We start from the raw sequence: 26,666 nt of genomic DNA, 5'->3' as shown, positions 1-26,666 counted from the left end.
GTTCCCTGGTAAATGCCAACAGAGCCGTCCAGTGAGCGCAGGTCGCTTTACAGGAGGTCGGACCCTCGTGCAGTCTGTGCATCGCCATCTCTACCACCGGGCAGGGGGTGCAACCGCCGGGGCGCAACAAAAAGAGGGGCACCAAGGTGGACCATGCAGTGAAAAAAAATATTCATATATCACGTGATCGCTCAGCCTAGAAGTCAACATGGGAGCAACAGGAGAAAGGGAACTATGGGTTTTCTTTTATTTTAATCTGCTTATAAAGGGGCCGTGGGAACATCATTACTATAAAGGGGGCATGAGGGGCATTAGTATTAATGAGCAAGCTATGGGCCAAATTCCATTGAAACGGTCTAGAGTTTGTGTATCACATTCTGGTCAGAAGCCACTGGAGATAATCTGTAGGGCTCTGGTAGCTCCTCCTGTCCCTCCAGTACTGATGCTGGAGGGTATTCTGTAGGGTCTGGTAGCTCCTCCTGTTCCTCCGGTCCTGATGCTGATGGGTATTCTGTAGGGTCTGGTAGCTCTTCCTGTTCCTTCGGTCCCGATGCTGGAGGGTATTCTTTAGGGCTCTGGTAGCTCCTCCGGTCCTGATGCTGGCAGGTATTCTGTAGGGCTCTGGTAGCTCCTCCTGTTCCTCCGATCCTGATACTGGAGGGTATTCTGTGGGGCTCTGGTAGCTCCTCCTGTTCCTCCAGTCCTGATGCTGGAGGGTATTCTGTAGTGCTCTGGTAGCTCCTCCTGTTCCTCCGGTCCTGGTGGTGGAGGGTATTTTGTAGGGCTCTGATAGCTCCTCCTGCCCCTCCAGTCCTGATGCTGGAGGGTAGTCTGTAGTGCTCTGGTAGCTCCTCCTGTTCCTCCGATCCTGATACTGGAGGGTATTCTGTAGGACTCTGGCAGCTCCTCCTGTTCCTCCAGTCCTGATGCTGGAGGGTATTCTGTAGGGCTCTGGGAGCTCCTCCTGCCCCTCCAGTCCTGATGCTGGAGGGTATTCTGTAGGGCTCTGGTAGCTCCTCCTGTTCCTCCAGTCCTGATGCTGGAGGGTATTCTGTAGGGCTCTGGTAGCTCCTCCTGTTCCTCCGATCCTGGTGGTGGAGGGTATTTTGTAGGGTCTGGCAGCTCCTCCTGTTCCTCCAGTCCTGATGCTGGAGGGTATTCTGTAGGGCTCTGGTAGCTCCTCCTTTCCTGCCAGTCCTGATGCTGGAGGGTATTCTGTGGGGCTCTGGTAGCTACTCCTGCCCCTCCAGTCCTGATGCTGGAGGGTATTCTGTAGGGCTCTGGTAGCTCCTCCTGTTCCTCCAGTCCTGATGCTGGAGGGTATTCTGTGGGGCTCTGGTAGCTCCTCCTGTTCCTCCAGTCCTGATGCTGGAGGGTATTCTGTGGGGCTCTGGTAGCTCCTCCTTTCCTGCCAGTCCTGATGCTGGAGGGTATTCTGTGGGGCTCTGGTAGCTCCTCCTTTCCTGCCAGTCCTGATGCTGGCGGGTATTCTGTAGGCCTCTAGCAGCTCCTCCTGTTCCTCTGATTGATGCCTCCTGGTGTAACGCCCCGTGTCCCGCTATCTGCTCTTCTGCGGACCGTAAACCTTTTTGCTGCGGCACATTTTGATCTGCCCTCTTGGATGATCAGGACTACCGATACTACCTGATTAGTCGGCAGGCAGCGGCTCCTGTACCGGTAACGCTAAATCCTGTTTTGGGGGATCCTCACAGGGAATCACCCATTATTTCCCATGGGACCGTAAAAAAACAATAAAATATCACATCGCACCCGCATACCGTGTGATTTGCAAGTGTGATGCGTTTTTACCATAAGACTATTGTAAGCACTTGCGGTTCTTTCGCGCGCGTGAAAATCGTAACCCAATAACTCCAACCCATTTTTAATGCTTAGTATCACAGTCGTCCTTCTGACTGCATCCTTAGACGGAGATGCTTACCTGCTCCTAAACAGACAACGACATTTGGGTAATTTGGGTTATTTGCACCTTTCACCGCTGGCTGACCGTATTCTGCAGTTTATGTATTTTACACATTTATATAGCGCATACATATTCCGCCGTCCTGTTGGGGCTCACAGTCTAAGTTTACCCATTAGCATGCTTTTAACATGTGGGAGAAACCAAAGCCCCGGAGGAAACATATAAACTCCATGCAGTTGTTGCCCTTGGTTGGATTCGAACCCAGGACCACAACGCTGACCACGTGCTGTCCCTGTTTTGCACCTTATTCAAAAACTGAGTGCAAGTCTTCTTTTACTCTTGTGCCGCAGGGCCGTATTAGCCATTAGTCACTGCAGGGTGTGGGGCGATGCCTATCGACAGGGAAGAAAAAATAAGATTTTTGTACCAAAATCGCTTTCTTGTCTCGTTCATTGGGGGGTACAACTTAGGATCACGGGCATAGCTGCTGCCACAAGGAGGTAACAAGAGCAGAAAAAGTGCTTGCTCCTCCTACCAGCTATACTCCTCCTGCAGGCACCAAGCTGGCCATTTTGTAAGCAAACTTAATACCATGGGACGTTCCGGATAAGTCCCTCAGGGTTGAGGAAATAATTGATCAAGATACATGCAGTCAGTCTATGGCCGTCTGCAAGACTCTTCCCCTGAGAGGCGTCAGCAGATGCAAAAGTGGCACCTGGTAGACTATAGAGAAGGTTCAGAGATGGCCACATCGTGCCCTTACACACTTGCAGAGCAGAGGCCCCATTGCGCATCGCCCAAAAGGTACCCACTGCCAAAGCAGACAGAAGAGAAGTTCCCTGCCCTTGGCACGATAAGCCTCCATCACTGATGACCTGAGCCAACATGAGATAACGGATTCTGAAGCCACCGGGCCGCGTCTCAGGCCGTCTGGAAACACAAAAAGAGCATCATAGAATCTGACAGACGACATTTGGGAGAGAGAGGTCCTGAAAACCGAAGTCCAGTTTATGGAGAAAGGATTCCCTCGGTTGTGGCGGGGGTACAGAAGGAAGGCAAGATGTCCACATTGAAGGCAGACACCAACTTAGGTAAGAAGGACCCGGGACGTAGGACCACCTTGTCCTGATGGAAGATGGTGAACAGAGGTTCGGCAGACAAGACAGCGAGTTCAGAAATCATGCGGATAGAAGGGATCGCTAAGAGACAAAAGACGAGCCGGGATGTTGTGCAACGCCTCAAAGGGGCGAGACTGCAGTGCGTCTATTACCAGAATAAGGTCTCAAGGAGGGCCATGAGAATGGTATGGAGGAGCGGCACAAACGACTCCCTGTACATAAATATGAACGGCTGACATTTTGGTCAGGGGGAGTTGGAGAACAATGAGCAATACCCATACCTGACCCCTCAGGGATCTAAGGCTCAAGCACATGTCCAACCTTTCCTCAAGGAAAGAGAGAAGGTGAGATAGCGAGAAACACATAGGATGGAGGTTGCGGTTTCGCACCAAAGGAAGAACATTTTCTAGACTCAATGATAAATTGGAAAGAGGAGGGCTTTTTAGCCTTCATCATAGTCTGGATGATGGGTTCAGAAGAACCACGGGCTCTCGGGACCACGGCTTCAATGGCCATGCCGTTAAATGAAGTGTGGACAAACTCAGATGGAAGAGAGGTCCCAAGAAGAGATTCTCTTCTCCAAAAGGGAGGGGCCACTGAGTGTCGACTAGATCTGCGTAGCACACGTGACAAGGCCAGTCTGGCGCAATGAGAATCACCGGAAGGCCCTTAATCTTCTTGAGAAGTTACGGTATGAGTGGAAAGGGAGGGAAGACGTACTGGAACTGGAATTTGGTCCAAGGAATTACTAGGGCATCCACTGCTCTGGCCTGAGGGTCCTGAGATCTAGACATGGAGGTTGGGAATTTGCAGTTGAATCGTGAACCCATCAGTTTGACATCCGGATGACCCCATTTCTGACAGAGGGCTTGGAAAGCATTAAGATGCAACTCCCATTCTCCCAGGTCAAAAGTTTTTCTGATCAGGAAGTTGGCTATCCATTTGTCCACATCTGGTACGTGAACCATCGAGAGAGCTGGGAGGTGGTTTTCAGCCCATGTCAGGATCTTTGCTGCCTCTGCCATGCCTCGCAAGCTGCAGGTACTGCCCAGATGATTTATGTATCTGACGACTATTGCGTTGCTGGTTTGGATCTGAATGGGGAGACCAGTTACCTGGGGAACGAAGTGCTGAAGTGACAGTCACCCCATAATGAGAACCTGCCAGTGCAAATTCAGAAAGGAGTGGCCTAGATGGATCGGGAGGGAATCCAGCCACCCGAGAAGAGCGCATTGAATCTGTTAAGGTAGTAGAATTTATTGATCAAAAGAGTCTGCAGATTTCTCCCACCGTGAGAAAATGGCCCACTGCAGAGGGGCAGGGCATGAAACTGTCCTAATGGGATGGCTTTGAAGGATGAGATCATCAGTTGCAGTACTATCCGGCAGTGACAAATGGTCATAGGAGACAGGGATTACACATGCCCATGAAGGAAATGCAATTTATATAGCAGTTTCAAAACAAGTGTCGAATGAGAGACACAGAAAGACCAGACGTTGAGATGGCGAGAGGCTGGACTTGTGGTGATGATCCACCCGAACTAGGACAGCGTGGCTAGAGTGTCTGACCGAGTCAGAGCATTCAGCAAAATGTGTCGTAGAGGTAGGGAATGGCCATTATCCACTTGGAGTGGACGAGAGCCATCACATATGCCAGAATCTTTGTGAGGACTCGGAGGACCATGGCTAACCTGGAGGATCTTTCTTATGCGCAGATCTTGCACAGCTGCATTTGTTCTGTGATGCAAACTCTTACAACCAGTGGCCTCAAAAACAATCCTGACCAGTATGGCTCCAAAGAGGCGACATGTTAATGACCACTTATAGGCGCCATCTGCTTACCAGTATTGGAGTCACAGAGTCCGCCGAGAGGCTAATGAAGCTGCTAAGGCACAATAGTCTGGCAGTATCCAGGAAGGCCTCACAGATAAACTTCCCCGCCTGGCCTATTTTCTGTGCAGTCTGCTAATTCTTCCTGAAAAGAGCCAGAAAGAATTCTGAAATGTTGTTGCTTTGACATTCAGTAGTGGTCCTACAGGAGGAGCAATGGAAGGGGGGAGCTAGGCACCAGGCAGCACTTACCAAGTCCAGAGCTGTTGGGGGAAGCAAAGCTCAAATACTGATCAGTCACTTGAAGATGAGCAAAGAGCTTGCCAGGTACACTAATGGTCCCAGCAAGCAGAGAGGAAAAAAAACAACAGGAACTGAGGGCGGGTTCTGTTAAGAGAGGAGAACGGCAACCAATCAGAAGAGTGTGTTCTGCCACCAAAAGAGGATTGGGTGAAAAAGACCTGAGGAAAAGAAGCCCAACACAGGCCAGCGTAAGCCCTGATTGGTGGACAGGACAAGAAGCCCTCCTCTGTCTATGCGCACCCTTCGAAAGTGCCCTCTACTAGGCCAAAGCCGGAGGCTAAAGTAGGACAGCGCGCTGCAATTGAAGGGAGACAGCCGTTGAAGTCTGGCAGGGACGGCTCATGATATCCCTGACAGCCACCATCTGCTAATTGGAATGTGTAGTGGCTCCAATAGGCGAAGAAGAGTCACAGGAAGAAGGTAAAGTGCAACGGCAGTCCACCTGCATACCATAGGAGGTATGCTGACCTGCCCAGTTGCAGAACTAGGAAAGAAAGTGGGTAGAAGAAGGGGAGAGGAAAAAAGGAAAAAAGAAGTGTAAAGGATTCAGTCTGGAGCGATGAGTAGGAATAAGGGTATGTCAAACGCTAAAGAAAGGCCAAAAATGCTATAGGATATTACAGGATTAAAATGGTGAATTGGTTAAGAATGATGAAGGACAAACTTTTAAATTCCTATTTTGTATTTGTTTTCTCTCAGAAAGTAGATGTAACATCAGGTGATCTTCCCTGTGTTATTGGGGGAATAAAAGAATGCAGGCTATCTATACGAAGAGATGGTGAGGGAACACAGATTACATCTTAGGATACTAAAGGAAGGAGCAGAAGTAATTGCTGAGCCACCGACCATAATCGGTGAAAATTCTTGAAAAACAGGAGAAGTCCCACATTGGAAAAGGGCAAATGTTGTCCCCATTTTCAAAAAAGGGCAGAAGGTAGACACAGGAAACTACAAGCCTGTGAGTCTGACTTCCATACCGGGAAAGATCTTTTAACAAATTATTAAACAGCATGTATGCAAGTACTTGGATGAGAATGAAGTAATTAACCAGAGCCAGCATGGGTTCGTAACAAACAAGTCATGCCAGACGAATCTAATCCCCTTCTATGACAGAATCACTGACTGATTTGATCAGGAAAATGCGGTAGATATAGTATATCTTGACCTTAGTAAAGCATTTGACAAAGTATCTCTTACCATACTTATTGAAAAAAATGACCAAATCTGGGATTGACGAGGCAACTGTTAGGAGGGATAGCTAACATTGGAGAAGAGAAAGGGTTCAGAAAGATCTAGAAAAGCTTGAACAGTGGGCGGTGACTAACAGAATAACATTTAACAAGGAGAAATGCAAAGTCCTATTTCTGGGCAAGAAAAATGAAAAAAGCACATACAGAATGGGAGGAATTGGGCTAAGCAGCAGCACATGTGAAAAAGACTTGGGCATACTAATAGATCATAGACTGAACATGAGTCAACAATGTGATGCAGCAGCCAAAAAGGCAAACACAATTCTGGGATGTATTAGGAGAAGCATAGAGTCTAGATCACGTGAGGTCATTATCCCCCTCTACTCTTCCTTAGTCAGACCTCATCTGGAATACTGGGTCCAGTTCTGGGCACCCCACTATGAAAAAGACATAGACAAACTGGAGCAAGTTCAGAGAAGAGTTACCAAGATGGTGAGCGGTCTGCAAATCATGTCCTATGAGGAACGGTTAACCCTTTGCAATCCAATTTTGGATTCAGGGTTTCCTAGGGGGCTTTCTCTTTCTGCCAATATACAATGGTGCCATCTGCTGGCTAGAGCCAGTACTGTGGTATGGGACATGCTAGAGAGGCCCCCAACAACAGAGCAGCCAGTAATATGCAGTAAGTATACCCTGCCGGGCGTCTTCCGATATCAGAGCTGTACAGCCTTCAATCAGAATGTCTTCAGACGTCAGACAGTGGATTTGAAAGGGTTAAAGGATCTGGGAATATTTAGCAGAAGAGAAGGCTGAGAGGAGACTTAATAGCTGTCTACAAATATCTGAAGGGCTGTCACAGTGCAGAGGAGTCAGGGAGGAGACACAGATTAGATATTAGACAGTGAGGGTGATCAATGAGTGGAACAGGTTGCCATGGGAGGTGGGGAGTTCTCCTTCAATGGAAGTCTCCAGAGGCCGGACAGACATTTGTCTGGGATGATTTAGTGATTTTGCATTGTGCAGGGAGTTGGACCCGATGACCCCGGAGAACACTTCCAACCTGGCAATTAACGCTACTACATGAGCAGTAAACGGGTTTTGTCATTAAAATATACTGCCACCAACTTCTTAATATATCTGTGTTCAATATTTTTCTTTCCAGCATTTGCAAGTCGGGTCACATGACCCAAATGACTGCAATTTCGCTGGATCAGCTGACGTCACGTCGATCTCTTCCTTTTACTTCGGGCTGAGTAGTTGATGCCCCATCACTAGTGACCTCGCTGCACTGCCTTTGCCGGACACGCCGGCTGACTATGATTGCACACGCATGTGCTGTACTGCTGGTTGCACAGTAAATAGGGGAGTAGCTGACACAGAAGCCAGCGCTACTACTGCTTGGAAATGACCCCTGCTGGATCCGGAAGTACGTTGGCGCCATTACATGGGATAAAAACAAACACATGGTTGCAATTTACAGCTCGCTGGTAAGATGCAGAAGGAAGAAACAAAAGCAGCAAGCACTGGGGCCTGATGTGGTCCAGAGCGCGAATGCCGCCATTGTGAAGTTTTAATTGTGGTGAGTAAGAGCACTAATTGCCCTCCGGCACCTGCGCTAGAAATCATCAGAAGAACACGAACACTACTGTAATAGCAGCCTTAGGTTATTATGAACTGAAGTTCTTGTGGGTCATTACTATTTCAGCGTTTATGCATATTTGGCGCTATCTCAGTCTGCAACATACAAACTCGGACACCCGGACTCATAATAGACAATTAGGGTATTCACAGACCAGAATAGACTACAAAGTGCTGAGACTTCATTTCCACTGGCAGGCCCAATCGGATGCCGTCCTATGGTCACGGATGTGCACCATTCCTCGGGCCATCCTTACCCATGAAGTCTGATCAGAATAGGAAGTGCTGCGATTTACAAGCACCATCGGTCCGTGCGAAGAGCATGATTGGCTGTTATGGGCTCACGCATGTGCAGTCGTAGAAAGGACCCCATTATAGTTGACGGCATTATCAGCGCTACCTGTTTCCGTCAATGCATGGACTGAGTATTCTGTTTTCCTGCTCCTACCGCTGGGTGGAGCCTTATATGGTGGCCTGAGGCACGGTCCTGTCCCGTGCGAGATCAGCGCTGCTGGACAACCCCTCTACCATCACCTTCACATAAGCACATCAACAGTGCGACCATATTTACAGGACCGATATGGTGCTTGTAAATATGTGATATTCCCTATGAGGGGGTAATGTGTTTGCGAGGAGAACGCATCACATCACGGTACAAACATACTAAAGTGTGAAAATCAAAAGTTATTTCAATAGCAGAATTTTAAAATCGCATTGCGCTCTCATGTAAATGGCGTGTGGTGTGTAACTCACAGGGAAGAATGGGAAAGCTTTCTGTAAGAAACAAAATAAATCCCAAATATAAAAGGCACCCATTTAAAGGCCTACATCAGGTGAGGAGAGCGGCGTAGCCCGGCCTTGTAAAGCCAGAGGCACGTGCGGCTCCGAGAGAAGGACAAACTGCTGAGGCCTAATTCTGCATAATATTGGGCTGCCTAGGGGCTCATTCACATGACTTCACCACGTATCTCGCACGTGATGCACGACCGCGTACTACGCAGGGAGGGAAGTCAGTCAATGTATATTGGTTTTCATTGATCCATTCATTTTGTGTGCAGATACGCCTGTAAAAAAAACATCACAGGTTTTACGCATACAGCCATGTGAACAAGGCCTTAGGCTGTGGCTACAATGCGACTTTTGCTAGGACACGCCGGGAGACTAAGCCATCGTTACATCGCAACCTAATGTTGCCGCAACCCAACGATTGCAAGAAATCCCGGAGGATTGTATTTCCTGTGATTGTTGGGTGATGCTGCAAAGTGCTGCGGATGCAGAATCTGCAGAGTGTGAACTGACGCTTGTTGGACAGCTGTGATGCCATAACTACTACTGCGGTGTGCAGCAGATGGAGCATCAGCATGTGAGGATATCCCACCAGACGGCACAGCCGGTATCACCAGAGCTCAACGGAAGAGCTCTACTTGGGACAGCCGGTATCACCAGAGCTCAACAGAAGAGCTCTACTTGGGACAGCCGGTATCACCAGAGCTCAACGGAAGAGCTCTACTTGGGACAGCCGGTATCACCAGAGCTCAACAGAAGAGCTCTACTTGGGACAGCCGGTATCACCAGAGCTCAACGGAAGAGCTCTACTTGTACTTCAGGCAGCATAGCAAGGGCATAAAGAATGAAAACCTCCTTACCGAGTCGGACCATCCCTTCCACACCGGAGAGCGTGGGCTGCGCGGGGGGCCCCTGGACCAGCACTTCACAGGGTCTTGGCGTCACCTTATTCTCAGCCGATGAAGACGCTTCACAAGTCAACTTCCTGCTGGGAACAGCTGGAGGCACAAACATTTATCAGGTCACATAAAGCCCTTCTAGGGTGCCACCACCTTGTGGGACATAATCCCAATCCCCTCTACGAAGCCTCATCGTCACATGGATCGTTAGCAGACAGAACTCTAGAAATGACAGATCTAATAGAGTATCCTGGATCCATGCTTCTAGCATACAAACACCATTATCATCACTTGCACCCATTTGGCACTGGTGATAATGTACTGCTCAGCTGGCAGCTTATTAGGTGGAGGGGCTCCTTCCCCAGCAGTGTGAACACCGGGGGGCGTCCTACTTTGTATGATCAGCACTACATTAGTTGTTCTTTTTTACAATCGGTACAATGAATGAGATTTTTGTACTTCCTGTAAAATCTCTCATCTCCTTCATTGGGGGAAACGGCTGAAGACCGCGGATATAGCTGCTGCCACTAGGGGGCGACACTTAAGGAGAAAAAGTGTTAGCGCCTCCTACCAGCTATACCTCCCTGCAGGCACCAAGCTAATGACTTTGTACGCAAGCAGCATAAAACAGTCAATGTGAACATTAAAACATGTAAAACCGCAACCCAGAGGGGAACCTTGTCAACTCCGGAGAGAAAGTGTCACCAAGGAGAAAGACAGCCTTGCAATTGAACTGGGTGGGTGTCGGGTCCTCAACGAATGGGATGAGAAAGATTTTACGGTAAGAACAAAAATCTTGTTTTCTTGCCAATGTCATTGGGGGACATAACTGAAGACCGTGGGGCATCCGAGAGCGGCCCCATCGGGGGTAGAAGCGCACAATTGGTTTACTGCAGTGTGTAAAACTCTTCGACTGAAAGAGATATCAGTAGATGTAAAAGTGTGCACCCGATATAACTTCGTAAAGGGTACAAGGAGGCCCATATGGCTGCCTTACATACTCGAAAGCGTAAACACCATTGAGAACCGCCAAGAAGCATTCACTGTCCAAGTAGCATGCGCCGTAACACGGAGGGGACCCTGACCTGGCTTCCGCTGACCTGATGCAACGTAATATGATAGTTTGGGAAGCCTTAAGGCCACACCATGGGCCATGTGGGATCACAACAAGAGTCAGAGCGCCTGAAAGCGGAGGTCAGAGAGAGAAACCTGTAGTACTAGAACTAGATCCAACCCGTGGAGAGCGCGTTAACTCGGATGTGAAACAAGAGGGGCAGAACGAAAGAAAGACGGAGTCGTCATTGATGTGGGAGGCCGACACCTTAGGCAGGCACAGGACGTAGGACAAACAAGTCAGGCCAGACTAATCTAATCTCCTATGACAGAATCACCGACTGGGATGATCAGGGAAATGCGGTGGATATAGTATATCTTGGCTTTAGTAAAGCATTTGACAAAGTATCTCATACCAGACTTATTGGGAAAATGACCAAATCTGGGATCGACAAGACAACTGTTAGGGGGATTCACAACTGGCTGAGTGATCGTACTCAAAGAGTGGTCATAAATGGCCGCACATCCAAGTGGAAGAATGAATCAATTGGGGAACCACAAGGCTCTGTCCTAGGCCCAGTGTTGGTCAACATTGTTATAAATGATCTGGAGGAGGGAATTGTGCAAAACTGATCAAATTTGCCAACGACACAAAGCTAAGAGGGATAGCCAACAGAAGGGAAGAGAGAGAGAGGATTCAAAAAGATCTAGAAAAGCCTGAACAGTGGGCGGCGACTAACAGGATGGTATTTAACAAGGAGAAATGCAAAGTCCTATTTCTGGGCAAGAAAAATGAAAAAAAGCACATACAGAACGGGAGGAAATGGGCTAAGCAGCAGCACATGTGAAAAAGACTTGGGTATACTAATAGATCATAGACTGAACATGAGTCAACAATGTGATGCAGCAGCCAAAAAGGCAAACACAATTCTGGGATGTATTAAGAGAAGCATAGAGTCTAGATCACGTGAGGTCATTATTCCCCTCTACTCTTCCTTAGTCAGACCTCATCTGGAATACTGGGTCCAGTTCTGGGCACCCCACTTTATAAAAGACATAGACAAACTGGAGCAAGTTCAGAGAAGAGTTACCAAGATGATGAGCAGTCTGTAAATCATGTCCTATGAGGAACGGGTAAAGGATCTGGGAATGTTTAGCAGAAGAGAAGGCTGAGAGGAGACTTAATAGCTGTCTACAAATATCTGAAGGGCTGTCACAGTGCAGAGGGATCAGCCCTATTCTCATCTGCATAAGGAAAGACTAGAAGCAATGGGATGAAACTGAAAGGGAGGAGACACAGATTAGATATTAGACAGTGAGGGGATCAATGAGTGGAACAGGTTACCACTGGAGGTGGGGAGTTCTCCTTCAATGGAAGTGTTCAAACGAAGGCTGGACAAATATCTGTCTGGGATGATTTAGTGAATCCTGCACTGAGCAGGGGGTTGACCCGATGACCCCGGAGGTCCCTTCCAACTCTACCAGTCTAGGATTCTATGACAACATCATTCTGATGGAAGACTGAACAGAGGTTTGGCAGACAAAGCTGCTTGCCTACCAGCTGTGTAAGATCATCACTTGAGAGGCCAGTTTCCAGGACAAGAGACAAGTTGGAATGTCGCGCAGGGGCCTGAATGGGTATGATTAAAGCGCATTGAGATCCCAATGAAGGACAGGTGAATGGTATGGGGAAGCAGTGTGAGCGATGCCCTACAAAAAGGTGCGAACAGCCAACCTGGAAGCCAGGGAGCGTTGAATAAACATGGACATCGCCGAGAGCAGACCCTTAAGGCCCAAGTCTTTGTTCATATTGTCCTGGAAGAAAAACAGGAAGCGGGACAGCAAAAAGGACATAGGATGGAAGTTGTGTTGCTCATACCAGAGTAAGATTTTACAGACATGATGGTAAACCCAAGAGGAGGGGGGCTTTCTAGCCTTCATCATGGTCTGAATGACTGCAAATCCGCTCTCAAGACTACAGCTTCAACCACCATGCATTTAAAGTGTGGACAAATGCTAGTGGAAGAGGAGTTCCTGTAAGAGAAGATCTTCCCGCAGTGTCGATGAGCAGGTTTAGGATCCACTTACTACGCTCATCAAGGCCAGTCTGAGCCATGAGAATCACTGGGAGGAATTCCATTTTGATCTTCTTGAGAAGTCGTGGGAAGAGTGTGAAGGGAGGACGTACCTGAAGTCGGTCAAGCGAATTATGAGGGCATTCACTGCTTGAGCTGGGGAGTCCTGGGACCTTCACACAAAAGTTGGAAACGTGCGGTTGATTCTGGATTGACGTTCAGCTGACCCCCATCTTTGACAAAGAGCTTGAAAGACATTTGGATGTACCTCCTGTTCTCCTGGGTCGACTGTCTCCGTGTTCAGAAAGTCAGCTGTCCGCCTCTGGTATGTGGACCGCCGAAGTGATGTAAGGTAAGCTTCGGTCCCTATTAGGGTCTTCCCTAAAGTAGTGTTTTAGCACAGCTTGTTTGACTGTGCTTTGCCCTCCGTCATGAGTATATGTTCTAGGATTCCCCCTGATGCCGAGGAGGGAGTTGGAGTCTTCCACTCGGTTCACAGGGAACTTAGGGCAGTTTTCACCTGCATTGGGTGCATGACCTGATGAGTTTTGCCCTTTTTCTTATATATGGTCCTTTGCCCCAATTGTGATCTCATATGTCAAGCATTTTCCCATACAGAAGAGGAAGTCTGAGTCTTCCACAAATGTCCTGGGAAATAGGACTAATCTGCACCTTCATTCGGGTCCTTATTTGTCTCAGGCAGTCTGCAATATGGATTTTTAACCTTTAGAAAGTGAATTTAAATGTATCCAATAAAAGTTATATTTAGGGCACTTGGGATCGGGCGTTATGCCTGTGGCATTTGTTTTTTCACTTTAAGCCATTTATTACCCTTGAGGAGCTTCTAAGCCACATTTTTCTGATCAACCCGAATGGAAGGGCCGTAAGTTGGCAGAGTGTTGAACTGATGGTGAAGTGGAGGAATCGCTGATGAGCGACACGGGTGGGGACATGAAGATAGTCATCCTTGATGTTAGGGATGACAGGGATTCCCCCGGTTCCATGGACGCAATAACAGATCCATATCGAAGTGAGGAACCTTGACATACTGGTTGAACTTCTTCAAACCCAGGACGGTTCAGACAGGGCTATACGTTTTGGGAACCACGAAGAGATTGGGATAGATGTGTTCTGAGGGAGCGACAGGCTGGGTGGTAGCATATGTACCGCCTGAGCTAAAGCGTTGGCCTTTAAAGGGGATCATGGAGTTCTGGAGGGCGATCTGGATGGCGACCTAGGTCTTCCTGAACAGGGAAATTCAACTCTCCTCTTCATGGGAGGATTTGATAGAGGAACAAAACAGGTCTTTTCCTTTGCTGGATTTAATCTGTGGTAGGTGGGAGCTCTTACCACCAGTGGCTTCAGAGATAATCTCGTCCAGTCTGGACCCAAAGAGTCACAATGCGACAAAAAGGAGCTCTTGGAGGCGGCATCTGTGGACCAGGAGTTAAACCACAGAGTGGCCACTGAAGCTGCCGAGGCGTGAGCCAAGAGTCTGGCTGTATACAAAGGGGACTAACAGGGATTTAAACTTTTTTTGTCCGGCCTACCTGATGCGCAATGTCTGCTACTTAATGAGCTGCAAATAACTCCTAGGCGTAATTGCTTGGCCCATTCAGACGTGGCCCTACTGACCCACATAGAAGTGAAAACAGATCAAAGTGACGATTTCACTGCCTCAAAGGAAGTTTTGGATAATGATTCCAGCTTTTTGTCACGCACGTCCTGAAACGCAAAAGCGTATGCTATCTGAAGGATAGTGGGTTTAGAAAAGTGTACCGGGTGCGTTTCTCCGGCCAAATGGTTGCTGCGAAAAAGACACAACCCTTATGATGGATCATCCATAGTTTAAACACAGAACACCCCTTTAATGTCGGCTAGTGACCTTCTGTTGATCCCGGTCTCCTGACTGTCGGGAATGAAGGACGGGGCATGTTGGATTTCTGGGAGATAACAGCACCTGATGGGATGTCTACAGCCACCAGCTACTACCCAAGGAACACAAGGATAAGCGGTGGTGCGCCATTTGATGGGACTCCAAGAGGATATTCTGTCAGTAGGCATTTAAAAGGGTTGTACCACTATTGCAAGTTATCCCAATCCAAAGGGCAGTGCATAACTTGCCGATCGGTGGGGGTCTCACCACTGAGACCCCTACCAGTTTCGAGAATGGGGGTTCCGTATCCTCTGTCCTTCTCATTGTAGGGTCACTGCCCCCCACAGTGAGGAGGAGACTGAATGGGGTGCAGGTTATGCATACACACTAGTGCTGCATTCACCTTCAGTAGTACTACAGAGATAACTGAGCGGCACCCGCTTGGGTATTTCTGCCACCACCATTGAAATGAAATGAGCGCTGACCGTGCATGCATAGCCGGCGCTCCCATCATGATGGCATCACTGCGGGAGGAGAAGCCCACAGTGATGGGCAGAACAGGATATGGGAGTCCCAGCAGTGAGACCCCCACTGATCAGCATGTTAGCCTGTGGGTGGGGGATAACTTGCAGTTGTGGCACAATCCCCTTAATTCATACCATTATTTTATAAAGGTCTGTATTGCTGACCAATCCTCTTCAGCACATACCGAGGAACAGCAGACACTTACCTGGAGGAGGTAGATAGCCATGGAAGAGCACGCTGCCACACGAGGAGCGCTCCAGTTCTTCACATAACAGCAATCTTCTTACTGCGGTGTAAAGGACGGAAATAGTTTCAGCGACAACTTAATGTCAACTACGAGGCGCTCCTCCAATCCAAAATCTTAATAAGGCGGCGCTGCAGCTTCCTGCAGAGAGTGAAGCCGTATTGACGGGGGTCCCAGGGGTCCGACCTCAACTAATAAAACAATAGCATGTCCCAGTGAAATGCCAGCAGTTGATAAGAGTTTGTCACTTGGCACAACCCAGTGATGTTCTTCTAATGCCACTAGCTTCCATGCCACTGCAGGCTAACCCATGAAGTTACCTTAAGGCTGGGTTCACACGGGACGGACGTCTTGTGGAATGTCCGCAGCGCGACTGTACGGAAATTCCATAAGATTTCCGCAGTGGAGAGGTTGCTTCAAAACCTACAGCACTTGAGGCGAGTTTGAAGCGGCTTTTCAGCCTGTATTCTGCTGAGGGAATCATTTCCCATAGAGAGGAGAGCATAGCGGAAACTGCGACAAATCGACACGGCACAGATTTGCATTCCGCTCGGCTTGTCAGCAGCGGGTAAATAGGATTTTTGCAAATCTTGTCCCCTTTGCTGCTTAGTCTCAGGTTTATAAATGCATGCACAATCTCTGTACAGAAAGTCGGCGGCACACGATGACACAATGCACACATTACCCAGCGGAGTGATCCCATAGAACTCAGCTTCATGGCGCAGAACGTTCAGGCTGACCCCCCTGCAAAAGAGAACACATGGATGATGTCAGGAGGCCAGAACACAAGGCACATTGTTAATCCCCAACAAGAGGGTCCCAGAGTTAGGCTTAGCTTAAAGGGGGCCTCCAACAGTTACATATTGTAAAAAGATGTCTGCACCCCATCTGTCCAAGCTACAATACCAGACACAACCTGTGGGGGGCGTGGTGCTGTTTTTGGGAGAGAGTAGCAATACTTTTTCTAATCCTTGACAAGCCCTATAAAAAGTGTCTATCCAGCCATTTACATTTCTTCCGGCAGTCATCCACCTGCCGTCCGCTAGCGTCCCGACAAGAGGTCCCTGCTATCGCAACCTCTTTCTATCACTGCACTGGAGGCGAAAGAAAGAGGGCTTGGCCTAATTATTTTAATGAGCTGACAACCAGTCGCCCTCCTGCGACCTCACCGACAACGGAGGCCACAGGACCACACGACCTCTCGTGGGAACACGGCTGAAGGAGGAGGGTCCAACGCTACGCTTTCCGGTAAGAAATGTAAGTCGCAGACCAAGATTTTAGTACTTACCGGAAAATCTCTTTCTTGTCTCGTTCTTTGGAAGGCGGGGGGGAGGGGGGGGGAGACGGCAGAAGGTTGTGGGTATAGCTACAGCCACTAGGGGCACTAAGCAAGAAAAACGTTAGCTCCTCCTACCGGCTATACGCCTCCTGCAGGCCCATTCTAACTGGCTTGTATGCAGGCAGTAGGATACGCAATGAACAGCCAATATGACACATTTATTACAGGTGTAATCGGAGCAGCAGCGGGCAGCTGGACGGAGGGCTCTTCAAGGAGGGACATGTCAGTAACATCTAGTAGCAGCATGGGGCGGCCGCGGGGTCCGCAATGAATGAGACAGGAAAGAGTTTTTACCGTAAGTACAAAAATCTTTTTTTCTTGTCTGCATCATTGGGGTCACAGCTGAAGACCGCGGGACGTTCCAGAGCAGACCCCCGGGGTGGGGAATGTGGAAGGACGCATACAGTCAGTCTACAGCCGTTTGTAAGACTCTTCGACCGAGGGAGGCGTCCACAGGTGCAAAAGTATACATCCGGTAAAAAGGTGAGCGAAGAGGTCCACGTAGCGGTCCGGCACACCTGCATAGCAGAAGCCCTGCTGCATACCGCCCACGAGGAACCCACTGCCAGAGTAGCGTGCGCCACAACGCGGATGGGGGCGTTTTGCCTGCAGCACGGTATGCCTCTGCCATTGTTCAGATCCGACTACCTTGGACACCGCAGGACCACGTCTGGGGCCATCAGGAATCACCAGCAGGGTCAGAAAGATGCCACTTCAGAACGGTAGATGTGCAATGCCAAAAACCACCTCAGGTAGAAAGGAAGGAGCAGGACCACCGTGTCCCGATGAACGATGGTGGACAGAGGATTATCGACAGACCTGGCAGATCGATGTGACCGCTATCAAGGCGGCCGCCTTCCAGGCCAACAAAGCTGGAACTTCGCTTAACGGTTCGAATGAATGAGACTAAAGCATCCAGTACAAGATTAAGGTCCCACTGAGTGACAGGAGGAGCAGCGTGAGCAACCCCCCGTAGAAAAGTACAGACAGACGACTTTGAAGACCGTGGAAAACTATGGACAGTGCAGATACCGGACCTTTTAAATAACTCAAACCCATCCCCCGAGCGTCCCGCGGGAATGACAGGAGGTGGAGAAGGAGGAACACGTAGGATGGAAACTGCATTGTTCACACCAGCGAAAGAAAAGGATGTGAGTGCGGACCTTGGTCAGGAGCCACCGATGTCCAAGGGACCCCAGAAAGGGAGGGACATTGTGCGGCCATTGGTGAAGAATAGGGGAAGCCCGGCCCGCATTGTATCCCCCAGCATACTAACAGTCCTTCCCCTCTCCTCTGGTGCGACCGCCCCTGGGAGTGTCCTGCCTAGGCCTGAAGCAAGAATCGCTGTGAACGAAACTCCCAACAACTGCGAGAATCCACCCTGGGCAAACCACACTGGGCGCAATGAATACATTTGCCCGCCCTGCTTCTGGCATTCTGTGCCAATCCGTAGGAAAGGACCTAGCGGGAACCGCTGTCTCAAAGCCTTTCAACTGGAAAAAAGAAAACCTCAAAAAGGCGAACCCTACGGGTACCGGTACTGCTGGGGGTTGTAGTAGGCGGGGTACTGCTGGGGGTTGTAGTAGGCGGGGTACTGCTGGGGGTTGTAGTAGGCGGGGTACTGCTGGGGGTTGTAGTAGGCGGGGTACTGCTGGGGGTTGTAGTAGGCGGGGTACTGCTGGGGGTTGTAGTAGGTGGGGGAGAAAGTAAGAGAGGGATGGGGGAGAAAATACTCACCTCTAAGCAGGATGGATACTTACCTCCCAGGAGAGGGAAGAACATGGATTCCTTAGTTTAAGAAGCGTGCACCCCTGTCTCCAGTGCTCCAGTAAGAAGGGGGTCCATGGCCGGCGGGTCATGTCTGAGTTAAGGCTTTGCCTCCTTTTCTTTTTAGCACAGTTACCTCCGGTCTGTTCGTCCCCATCCCTGGGGTATGGAGGGTCCTGCCTCCCGGTATGCTCTGAATCCAAGTGACCGGCGAGAACCACGTCTGCCTCCTACAGACACTAAGCTAATAACTAGTTAGAATGGCGCCTGTCTTGTGTCCGCCTCCAAGTGACTGTAGCTACGCGGCCCTCCTCAGCTGTGCCCCCCATTGATATGGACGAGAAAACCCCTCTACAACGGGTGGTCAGTTTTGTTTCTAATTCCTGCTCCCCGTGTTAAACGTAATGACAGATCCCATCCCCACTGCTCCCGTGGCCCCGCAGCCTCAGCGCTGCACCTTCGCAGCCAATCACAGGCCTAAACGCTTGAATGCAGATGTCTGTGATTGGCTACAGCGACCTGTGACCTCCCATGCAGCATCAGAGGGGAGACCGGAGCTGCGGAGGAGACGGGGGGCGAGGATACAGTCTGCGGCAGATAGAAATCCACACGGCAGCAAACGGTGCTGATTAGGGGGCGCTGTCACCTCCTGATTAGGGGGCCGCTGTCACCTCCTGATTAGGGGGCCGCTGTCACCTCCTGATTAGGGGGGCCGCTGTCACCTCCTGATTAGGGGGCCGCTGTCACCTCCTGATTAGGGGGCCGCTGTCACCTCCTGATTAGGGGGGCCGCTGTCACCTCCTGATTAGGGGGGCCGCTGTCACCTCCTGATTAGGGGGGCCGCTGTCACCTCCTGATTAGGGGGCCGCTGTCACCTCCTGATTAGGGGGCCGCTGTCACCTCCTGATTAGGGGGCCGCTGTCACCTCCTGATTAGGGGGCCGCTGTCACCTCCTGATTAGGGGGCCGCTGTCACCTCCTGATTAGGGGGCCGCTGTCACCTCCTGAAGAGGCGGAATCCACACTGCAATCTGCTCCTAAGACTAACACTGTGGATGTAGATCCGCCCGGCTCGTCACCTTCTGATCTGGTGGTTTTCCCACAGAATGTGGATGAGGTTTTGAACCTCTAATCCACATTGATGCTGTTGTACGTCGACCCCATTCGGCCGCGGTCTCCGGGGGGCTTCACATCAGCACAAAGAATCTGTAGCGCATGCACACCAAAATCAGAGTCACAATCTGCGCCCCCCGGAGGGGACTTGGGGGCAGCGTGTGAACGCAGCCTTATGCTGTGTGATGCTCGGGTCTCAGCTATGTGTGAACGCAGCCTTATGCTGTGTGATGCTCGGGTCTCAGCTATGTGTGAACGCAGCCTTATGCTGTGTGATGCTCGGGTCTCAGCTATGTGTGAACGCAGCCTTATGCTGTGTGATGCTCGGGTCTCAGCTATGTGTGAACGCAGCCTTATGCTGTGTGATGCTCGGGTCTAAGCTATGTGTGAACGCAGCCTTATGCTGTGTAATGCTCGGGTCTAAGCTATGTGTGAACGCAGCCTTATGCTGTGTGATGCTCGGGTCTAAGCTATGTGTGAACGCAGCCTTATGCTGTGTGATGCTCGGGTCTCAGCGATGTGTGAACGCAGCCTTATGCTGTGTGGTGCTCGGGTCTCAGCGATGTGTGAACGCAGCCTTATGCTGTGTGATGCTCAGGTCTCAGCGATGTGTGAACGCAGCCTTATCCTGTGTGGTGCTCGGGTCTCAGCGATGTGTGAACGCAGCCTTATGCTGTGTGATGCTCAGGTCTCAGCGATGTGTGAACGCAGCCTTATGCTGTGTGATGCTCGGGTCTCAGCTATGTGTGAACGCAGCCTTATGCTGTGTGATGCTCGGGTCTCAGCTTTGTGTGAACGCAGCCTTATGCTGTGTGATGCTCGGGTCTCAGCTATGTGTGAACGCAGCCTTATGCTGTGTGATGCTCGGGTCTCAGCTATGTGTGAACGCAGCCTTATGCTGTGTGATGCTCGGGTCTCAGCGATGTGTGAACGCAGCCTTATGCTGTGTGATGCTCGGGTCTCAGCGATGTGTGAACGCAGCCTTATGCTGTGTGATGCTCGGGTCTCAGCGATGTGTGAACGCAGCCTTATGCTGTGTGATGCTCGGGTCTCAGCGATGTGTGAACGCAGCCTTATGCTGTGTGATGCTCGGGTCTCAGCGATGTGTGAACGCAGCCTTATGCTGTGTGATGCTCGGGTCTCAGCGATGTGTGAACGCAGCCTTATGCTGTGTGATGCTCGGGTCTCAGCGATGTGTGACCGCAGCCTTATGCTGTGTGATGCTCGGGTCTCAGCGATGTGTGACCGCAGCCTTATGCTGTGTGATGCTCGGGTCTCAGCGATGTGTGACCGCAGCCTTATGCTGTGTGATGCTCGGGTCTCAGCGATGTGTGACCGCAGCCTTATGCTGTGTGATGCTCGGGTCTCAGCGATGAGTGAACGCAGCCGTATGCTGTGTGATGCTCGGATCTCAGCGATGTGTGAACGCAGCCTTATCCTGTGTGGTGCTCGGGTCTAAGCGATGTGTGAACGCAGCCGTATGCTGTGTGATGCTTGGGTCTCAGCGATGTGTGAACGCAGCCTTATCCTGTGTGATGCTCGGGTCTCAGCGATGTGTGAACGCAGCCTTATGCTGTGTGATGCTCGGGTCTCAGCGATGTGTGAACGCAGCCGTATGCTGTGTGATGCTCGGGTCTCAGCTATGTGTGAACGCAGCCTTATGCTGTGTGATGCTCGGGTCTCAGCTATGTGTGAACGCAGCCTTATGCTGTGTGATGCTCGGGTCTCAGCTATGTGTGAACGCAGCCTTATGCTGTGTGATGCTCGGGTCTCAGCGATGTGTGAACGCAGCCGTATGCTGTGTGATGCTCGGGTCTCAGCGATGTGTGAACGCAGCCTTATGCTGTGTGATGCTCGGGTCTCAGCTATGTGTGAACGCAGCCTTATGCTGTGTGATGCTCGGGTCTCAGCTATGTGTGAACGCAGCCTTATGCTGTATGATGCTCGGGTCTCAGCTATGTGTGAACGCAGCCTTATGCTGTGTGATGCTCGGGTCTCAGCGATGTGTGAACGCAGCCTTATGCTGTGTGATGCTCGGGTCTCAGCGATGTGTGAACGCAGCCTTATGCTGTGTGATGCTCGGGTCTCAGCTATGTGTGAACGCAGCCTTATGCTGTGTGATGCTCGGGTCTCAGCGATGAGTGAACGTAGTCTTATGCTGTGTGACGCTCGGGTCTCAGCGATGTGTGAACGCAGCCTTATGCTGTGTGATGCTCGGGTCTCAGCTATGTGTGAACGCAGCCTTATGCTGTATGATGCTCGGGTCTCAGCTATGTGTGAACGCAGCCTTATGCTGTGTGATGCTCGGGTCTCAGCGATGTGTGAACGCAGCCTTATGCTGTGTGATGCTCGGGTCTCAGCGATGTGTGAACGCAGCCTTATGCTGTGTGATGCTCGGGTCTCAGCGATGTGTGAACGCAGCCTTATGCTGTGTGATGCTCGGGTCTCAGCTATGTGCGAACGCAGCCTTATCCTGTGTGATGCTCGGGTCTCAGCGATGTGTGAACGCAGCCTTATCCTGTGTGATGCTCGGGTCTCAGCGATGTGTGAACGCAGCCTTATCCTGTGTGATGCTCGGGTCTCAGCGATGTGTGAACGCAGCCTTATGCTGTGTGATGCTCGGGTCTCAGCGATGTGTGAACGCAGCCTTATGCTGTGTGATGCTCGGGTCTCAGCGATGTGTGAACGCAGCCTTATGCTGTGTGATGCTCGGGTCTCAGCGATGAGTGAACGTAGCCTTATGCTGTGTGATGCTCGGATCTCAGCGATGAGTGAACGCAGCCTTATGCTGTGTGATGCTCGGGTCTCAGCGATGTGTGAACGTAGCCTTATGCTGTGTGATGCTCGGGTCTCAGCGATGAGTGAACGCAGCCGTATGCTGTGTGATGCTCGGATCTCAGCGATGTGTGAACGCAGCCTTATCCTGTGTGGTGCTCGGGTCTAAGCGATGTGTGAACGCAGCCGTATGCTGTGTGATGCTCGGGTCTCAGCGATGTGTGAACGCAGCCTTATCCTGTGTGATGCTCGGGTCTCAGCGATGTGTGAACGCAGCCTTATCCTGTGTGATGCTCGGGTCTCAGCGATGTGTGAACGCAGCCTTATCCTGTGTGATGCTCGGGTCTCAGCGATGTGTGAACGCAGCCTTATGCTGTGTGATGCTCGGGTCTCAGCGATGTGTGAACGCAGCCTTATGCTGTGTGATGCTCGGGTCTCAGCGATGTGTGAACGCAGCCTTATGCTGTGTGATGCTCGGGTCTCAGCGATGAGTGAACGTAGCCTTATGCTGTGTGATGCTCGGATCTCAGCGATGAGTGAACGCAGCCTTATGCTGTGTGATGCTCGGGTCTCAGCGATGAGTGAACGTAGCCTTATGCTGTGTGATGCTCGGGTCTCAGCGATGAGTGAACGCAGCCGTATGCTGTGTGATGCTCGGATCTCAGCGATGTGTGAACGCAGCCTTATCCTGTGTGGTGCTCGGGTCTAAGCGATGTGTGAACGCAGCCGTATGCTGTGTGATGCTCGGGTCTCAGCGATGTGTGAACGCAGCCTTATGCTGTGTGATGCTCGGGTCTCATCTATGTGTGAACGCAGCCTTATGCTGTGTGATGCTCGGGTCTCAGCGATGTGTGAACGCAGCCTTATGCTGTGTGATGCTCGGGTCTCAGCGATGTGTGAACGCAGCCTTATGCTGTGTGATGCTCGGGTCTCAGCTATGTGTGAACGCAGCCTTATGCTGTATGATGCTCGGGTCTCAGCTATGTGTGAACGCAGCCTTATGCTGTGTGATGCTCGGGTCTCAGCGATGTGTGAACGCAGCCTTATGCTGTGTGATGCTCGGGTCTCAGCGATGTGTGAACGCAGCCTTATGCTGTGTGATGCTCGGGTCTCAGCGATGTGTGAACGCAGCCTTATGCTGTGTGATGCTCGGGTCTCAGCTATGTGCGAACGCAGCCTTATGCTGTATGATGCTCGGGTCTCAGCTATGTGTGAACGCAGCCTTATGCTGTGTGATGCTCGGGTTTCAGCGATGTGTGAACGCAGCCTTATCCTGTGTGATGCTCGGGTCTCAGCGATGTGTGAACGCAGCCTTATGCTGTGTGATGCTCGGGTCTCAGCGATGTGTGAACGCAGCCTTATGCTGTGTGATGCTCGGGTCTCAGCGATGTGTGAACGCAGCCGTATGCTGTGTGATGCTCGGGTCTCAGCGATGAGTGAACGTAGCCTTATGCTGTGTGATGCTCGGGTCTCAGCGATGAGTGAACGCAGCCGTATGCTGTGTGATGCTCGGATCTCAGCTATGTGTGAACGCAGCCTTATGCTGTATGATGCTCGGGTCTCAGCTATGTGTGAACGCAGCCTTATGCTGTGTGATGCTCGGGTCTCAGCGATGTGTGAACGCAGCCTTATGCTGTGTGATGCTCGGGTCTCAGCGATGTGTGAACGCAGCCTTATGCTGTGTGATGCTCGGGTCTCAGCGATGTGTGAACGCAGCCTTATGCTGTGTGATGCTCGGGTCTCAGCTATGTGCGAACGCAGCCTTATGCTGTATGATGCTCGGGTCTCAGCTATGTGTGAACGCAGCCTTATGCTGTGTGATGCTCGGGTCTCAGCGATGTGTGAACGCAGCCTTATCCTGTGTGATGCTCGGGTCTCAGCGATGTGTGAACGCAGCCTTATGCTGTGTGATGCTCGGGTCTCAGCGATGTGTGAACGCAGCCTTATGCTGTGTGATGCTCGGGTCTCAGCGATGTGTGAACGCAGCCGTATGCTGTGTGATGCTCGGGTCTCAGCGATGAGTGAACGCAGCCGTATGCTGTGTGATGCTCGGATCTCAGCGATGTGTGAACGCAGCCGCATGCTGTGTGATGCTCGGGTCTCAGCGATGTGTGAACGCAGCCTTATGCTGTGTGATGCTCGGGTCTCATCTATGTGTGAACGCAGCCTTATGCTGTGTGATGCTCGGGTCTCAGCGATGTGTGAACGCAGCCTTATGCTGTGTGATGCTCGGGTCTCAGCTATGTGTGAACGCAGCCTTATGCTGTGTGATGCTCGGGTCTCAGCGATGTGTGAACGCAGCCTTATCCTGTGTGATGCTCGGGTCTCAGCGATGTGTGAACGCAGCCTTATGCTGTGTGATGCTCGGGTCTCAGCGAAGTGTGAACGCAGCCTTATCCTGTGTGATGCTCAGGTCTCAGCTATGTGTGAACGCAGCCTTATGCTGTGTGATGCTCGGGTCTCAGCTCTGTGTGAACGCAGCCTTATGCTGTGTGATGCTCGGGTCTCAGTTATTTGTGAACGCAGCCTTATCCTGTGTGATGCTCAGGTCTCAGCGATGTGTGAACGCAGCCTTATGCTGTGTGATGCTCGGGTCTCAGCTATGTGTGAACGCAGCCTTATGCTGTGTGATGCTCGTGTCTCAGCGATGTGTGAACGCAGCCTTATGCTGTGTGATGCTCGGGTCTCAGCTATGTGTGAACGCAGCCTTATGCTGTCTGATGCTCGGGTCTCAGCTATGTGTGAACGCAGCCTTATGCTGTGTGATGCTCGGGTCTCAGCTATGTGTGAACGCAGCCTTATGCTGTGTGATGCTCGGGTCTCAGCGATGTGTGAACGCAGCCTTATCCTGTGTGATGCTCAGGTCTCAGCGATGTGTGAACGCAGCCTTATGCTGTGTGATGCTCGGGTCTCAGCTATGTGTGAACGCAGCCTTATCCTGTGTGATGCTCGAGTCTCAGCTATGTGTGAACGCAGCCTTATGCTGTGTGATGCTCGGGTCTCAGCGATGAGTGAACGCAGCCGTATGCTGTGTGATGCTCGGGTCTCAGCGATGAGTGAACGCAGCCGTATGCTGTGTGATGCTCGGGTCTCAGCGATGAGTGAACGCAGCCGTATGCTGTGTGATGCTCGGGTCTCAGCGATGAGTGAACGCAGCCGTATGCTGTGTGATGCTCGGGTCTCAGCGATGTGTGAACGCAGCCTTATCCTGTGTGATGCTCGGGTCTCAGCGATGTGTGAACGTAGCCTTATGCTGTGTGATGCTCGGGTTTCAGCGATGAGTGAACGTAGCCTTATGCTGTGTGATGCTCGGGTCTCAGCGATGTGTGAACGCAGCCTTATGCTGTGTGATGCTCGGGTCTCAGCGATGTGTGAACGCAGCCTTATGCTGTGTGATGCTCGGGTCTCAGCGATGTGTGAACGCAGCCTTATGCTGTGTGATGCTCGGGTCTCAGCGATGTGTGAACGCAGCCTTATGCTGTGTGATGCTCGGGTCTCAGCGATGAGTGAACGTAGCCTTATGCTGTGTGATGCTCGGGTCTCAGCGATGTGTGAACGCAGCCTTATGCTGTGTGATGCTCGGGTCTCAGCGATGTGTGAACGCAGCCTTATGCTGTGTGATGCTCGGGTCTCAGCGATGTGTGAACGCAGCCTTATCCTGTGTGATGCTCGGGTCTCAGCGATGTGTGAACGCAGCCTTATGCTGTGTGATGCTCGGGTCTCAGCGATGTGTGAACGCAGCCTTATGCTGTGTGATGCTCGGGTCTCAGCGATGTGTGAACGCAGCCTTATGCTGTGTGATGCTCGGGTCTCAGCGATGTGTGAACGCAGCCGTATGCTGTGTGATGCTCGGGTCTCAGCGATGTGTGAACGCAGCCGTATGCTGTGTGATGCTCGGGTCTCAGCGATGTGTGAACGCAGCCTTATGCTGTGTGATGCTCGGGTCTCAGCGATGTGTGAACGCAGCCTTATCCTGTGTGATGCTCAGGTCTCAGCTATGTGTGAACGCAGCCTTATGCTGTGTGATGCTCGGGTCTCAGTTATTTGTGAACGCAGCCTTATCCTGTGTGATGCTCGGGTCTCAGCGATGTGTGAACGCAGCCTTATGCTGTGTGATGCTCGGGTCTCAGCGATGTGTGAACGCAGCCTTATGCTGTGTGATGCTCGGGTCTCAGCGATGTGTGAACGCAGCCTTATGCTGTGTGATGCTCGGGTC

At 51.0% G+C, this 26,666-nt stretch overlaps 1 protein-coding gene across 1 annotated transcript in view; it reads right to left on the bottom strand.

Moving 5' to 3' along the window:
• Positions 1–26,666, bottom strand: part of KCTD3 (potassium channel tetramerization domain containing 3) — a 93,430-nt gene that overhangs the window by 45,029 nt on the left and 21,735 nt on the right. Inside the window, exons 5-7 of the mRNA XM_066595068.1 lie at positions 16,143–16,201; positions 15,419–15,499; positions 9,646–9,783 (exon numbers count right to left, since the gene is read on the bottom strand). Coding sequence (XP_066451165.1) covers positions 9,646–9,783; positions 15,419–15,499; positions 16,143–16,201 — 278 coding nt within the window. The remainder of the gene's footprint in view (positions 1–9,645; positions 9,784–15,418; positions 15,500–16,142; positions 16,202–26,666) is intronic.

This window comes from Eleutherodactylus coqui, chromosome 3 (genome assembly GCF_035609145.1).
Source record: "Eleutherodactylus coqui strain aEleCoq1 chromosome 3, aEleCoq1.hap1, whole genome shotgun sequence".
NCBI classification, from domain to species: Eukaryota; Metazoa; Chordata; class Amphibia; order Anura; family Eleutherodactylidae; genus Eleutherodactylus; species Eleutherodactylus coqui.
This window is presented reverse-complemented; position numbering and strand designations above follow the sequence as displayed.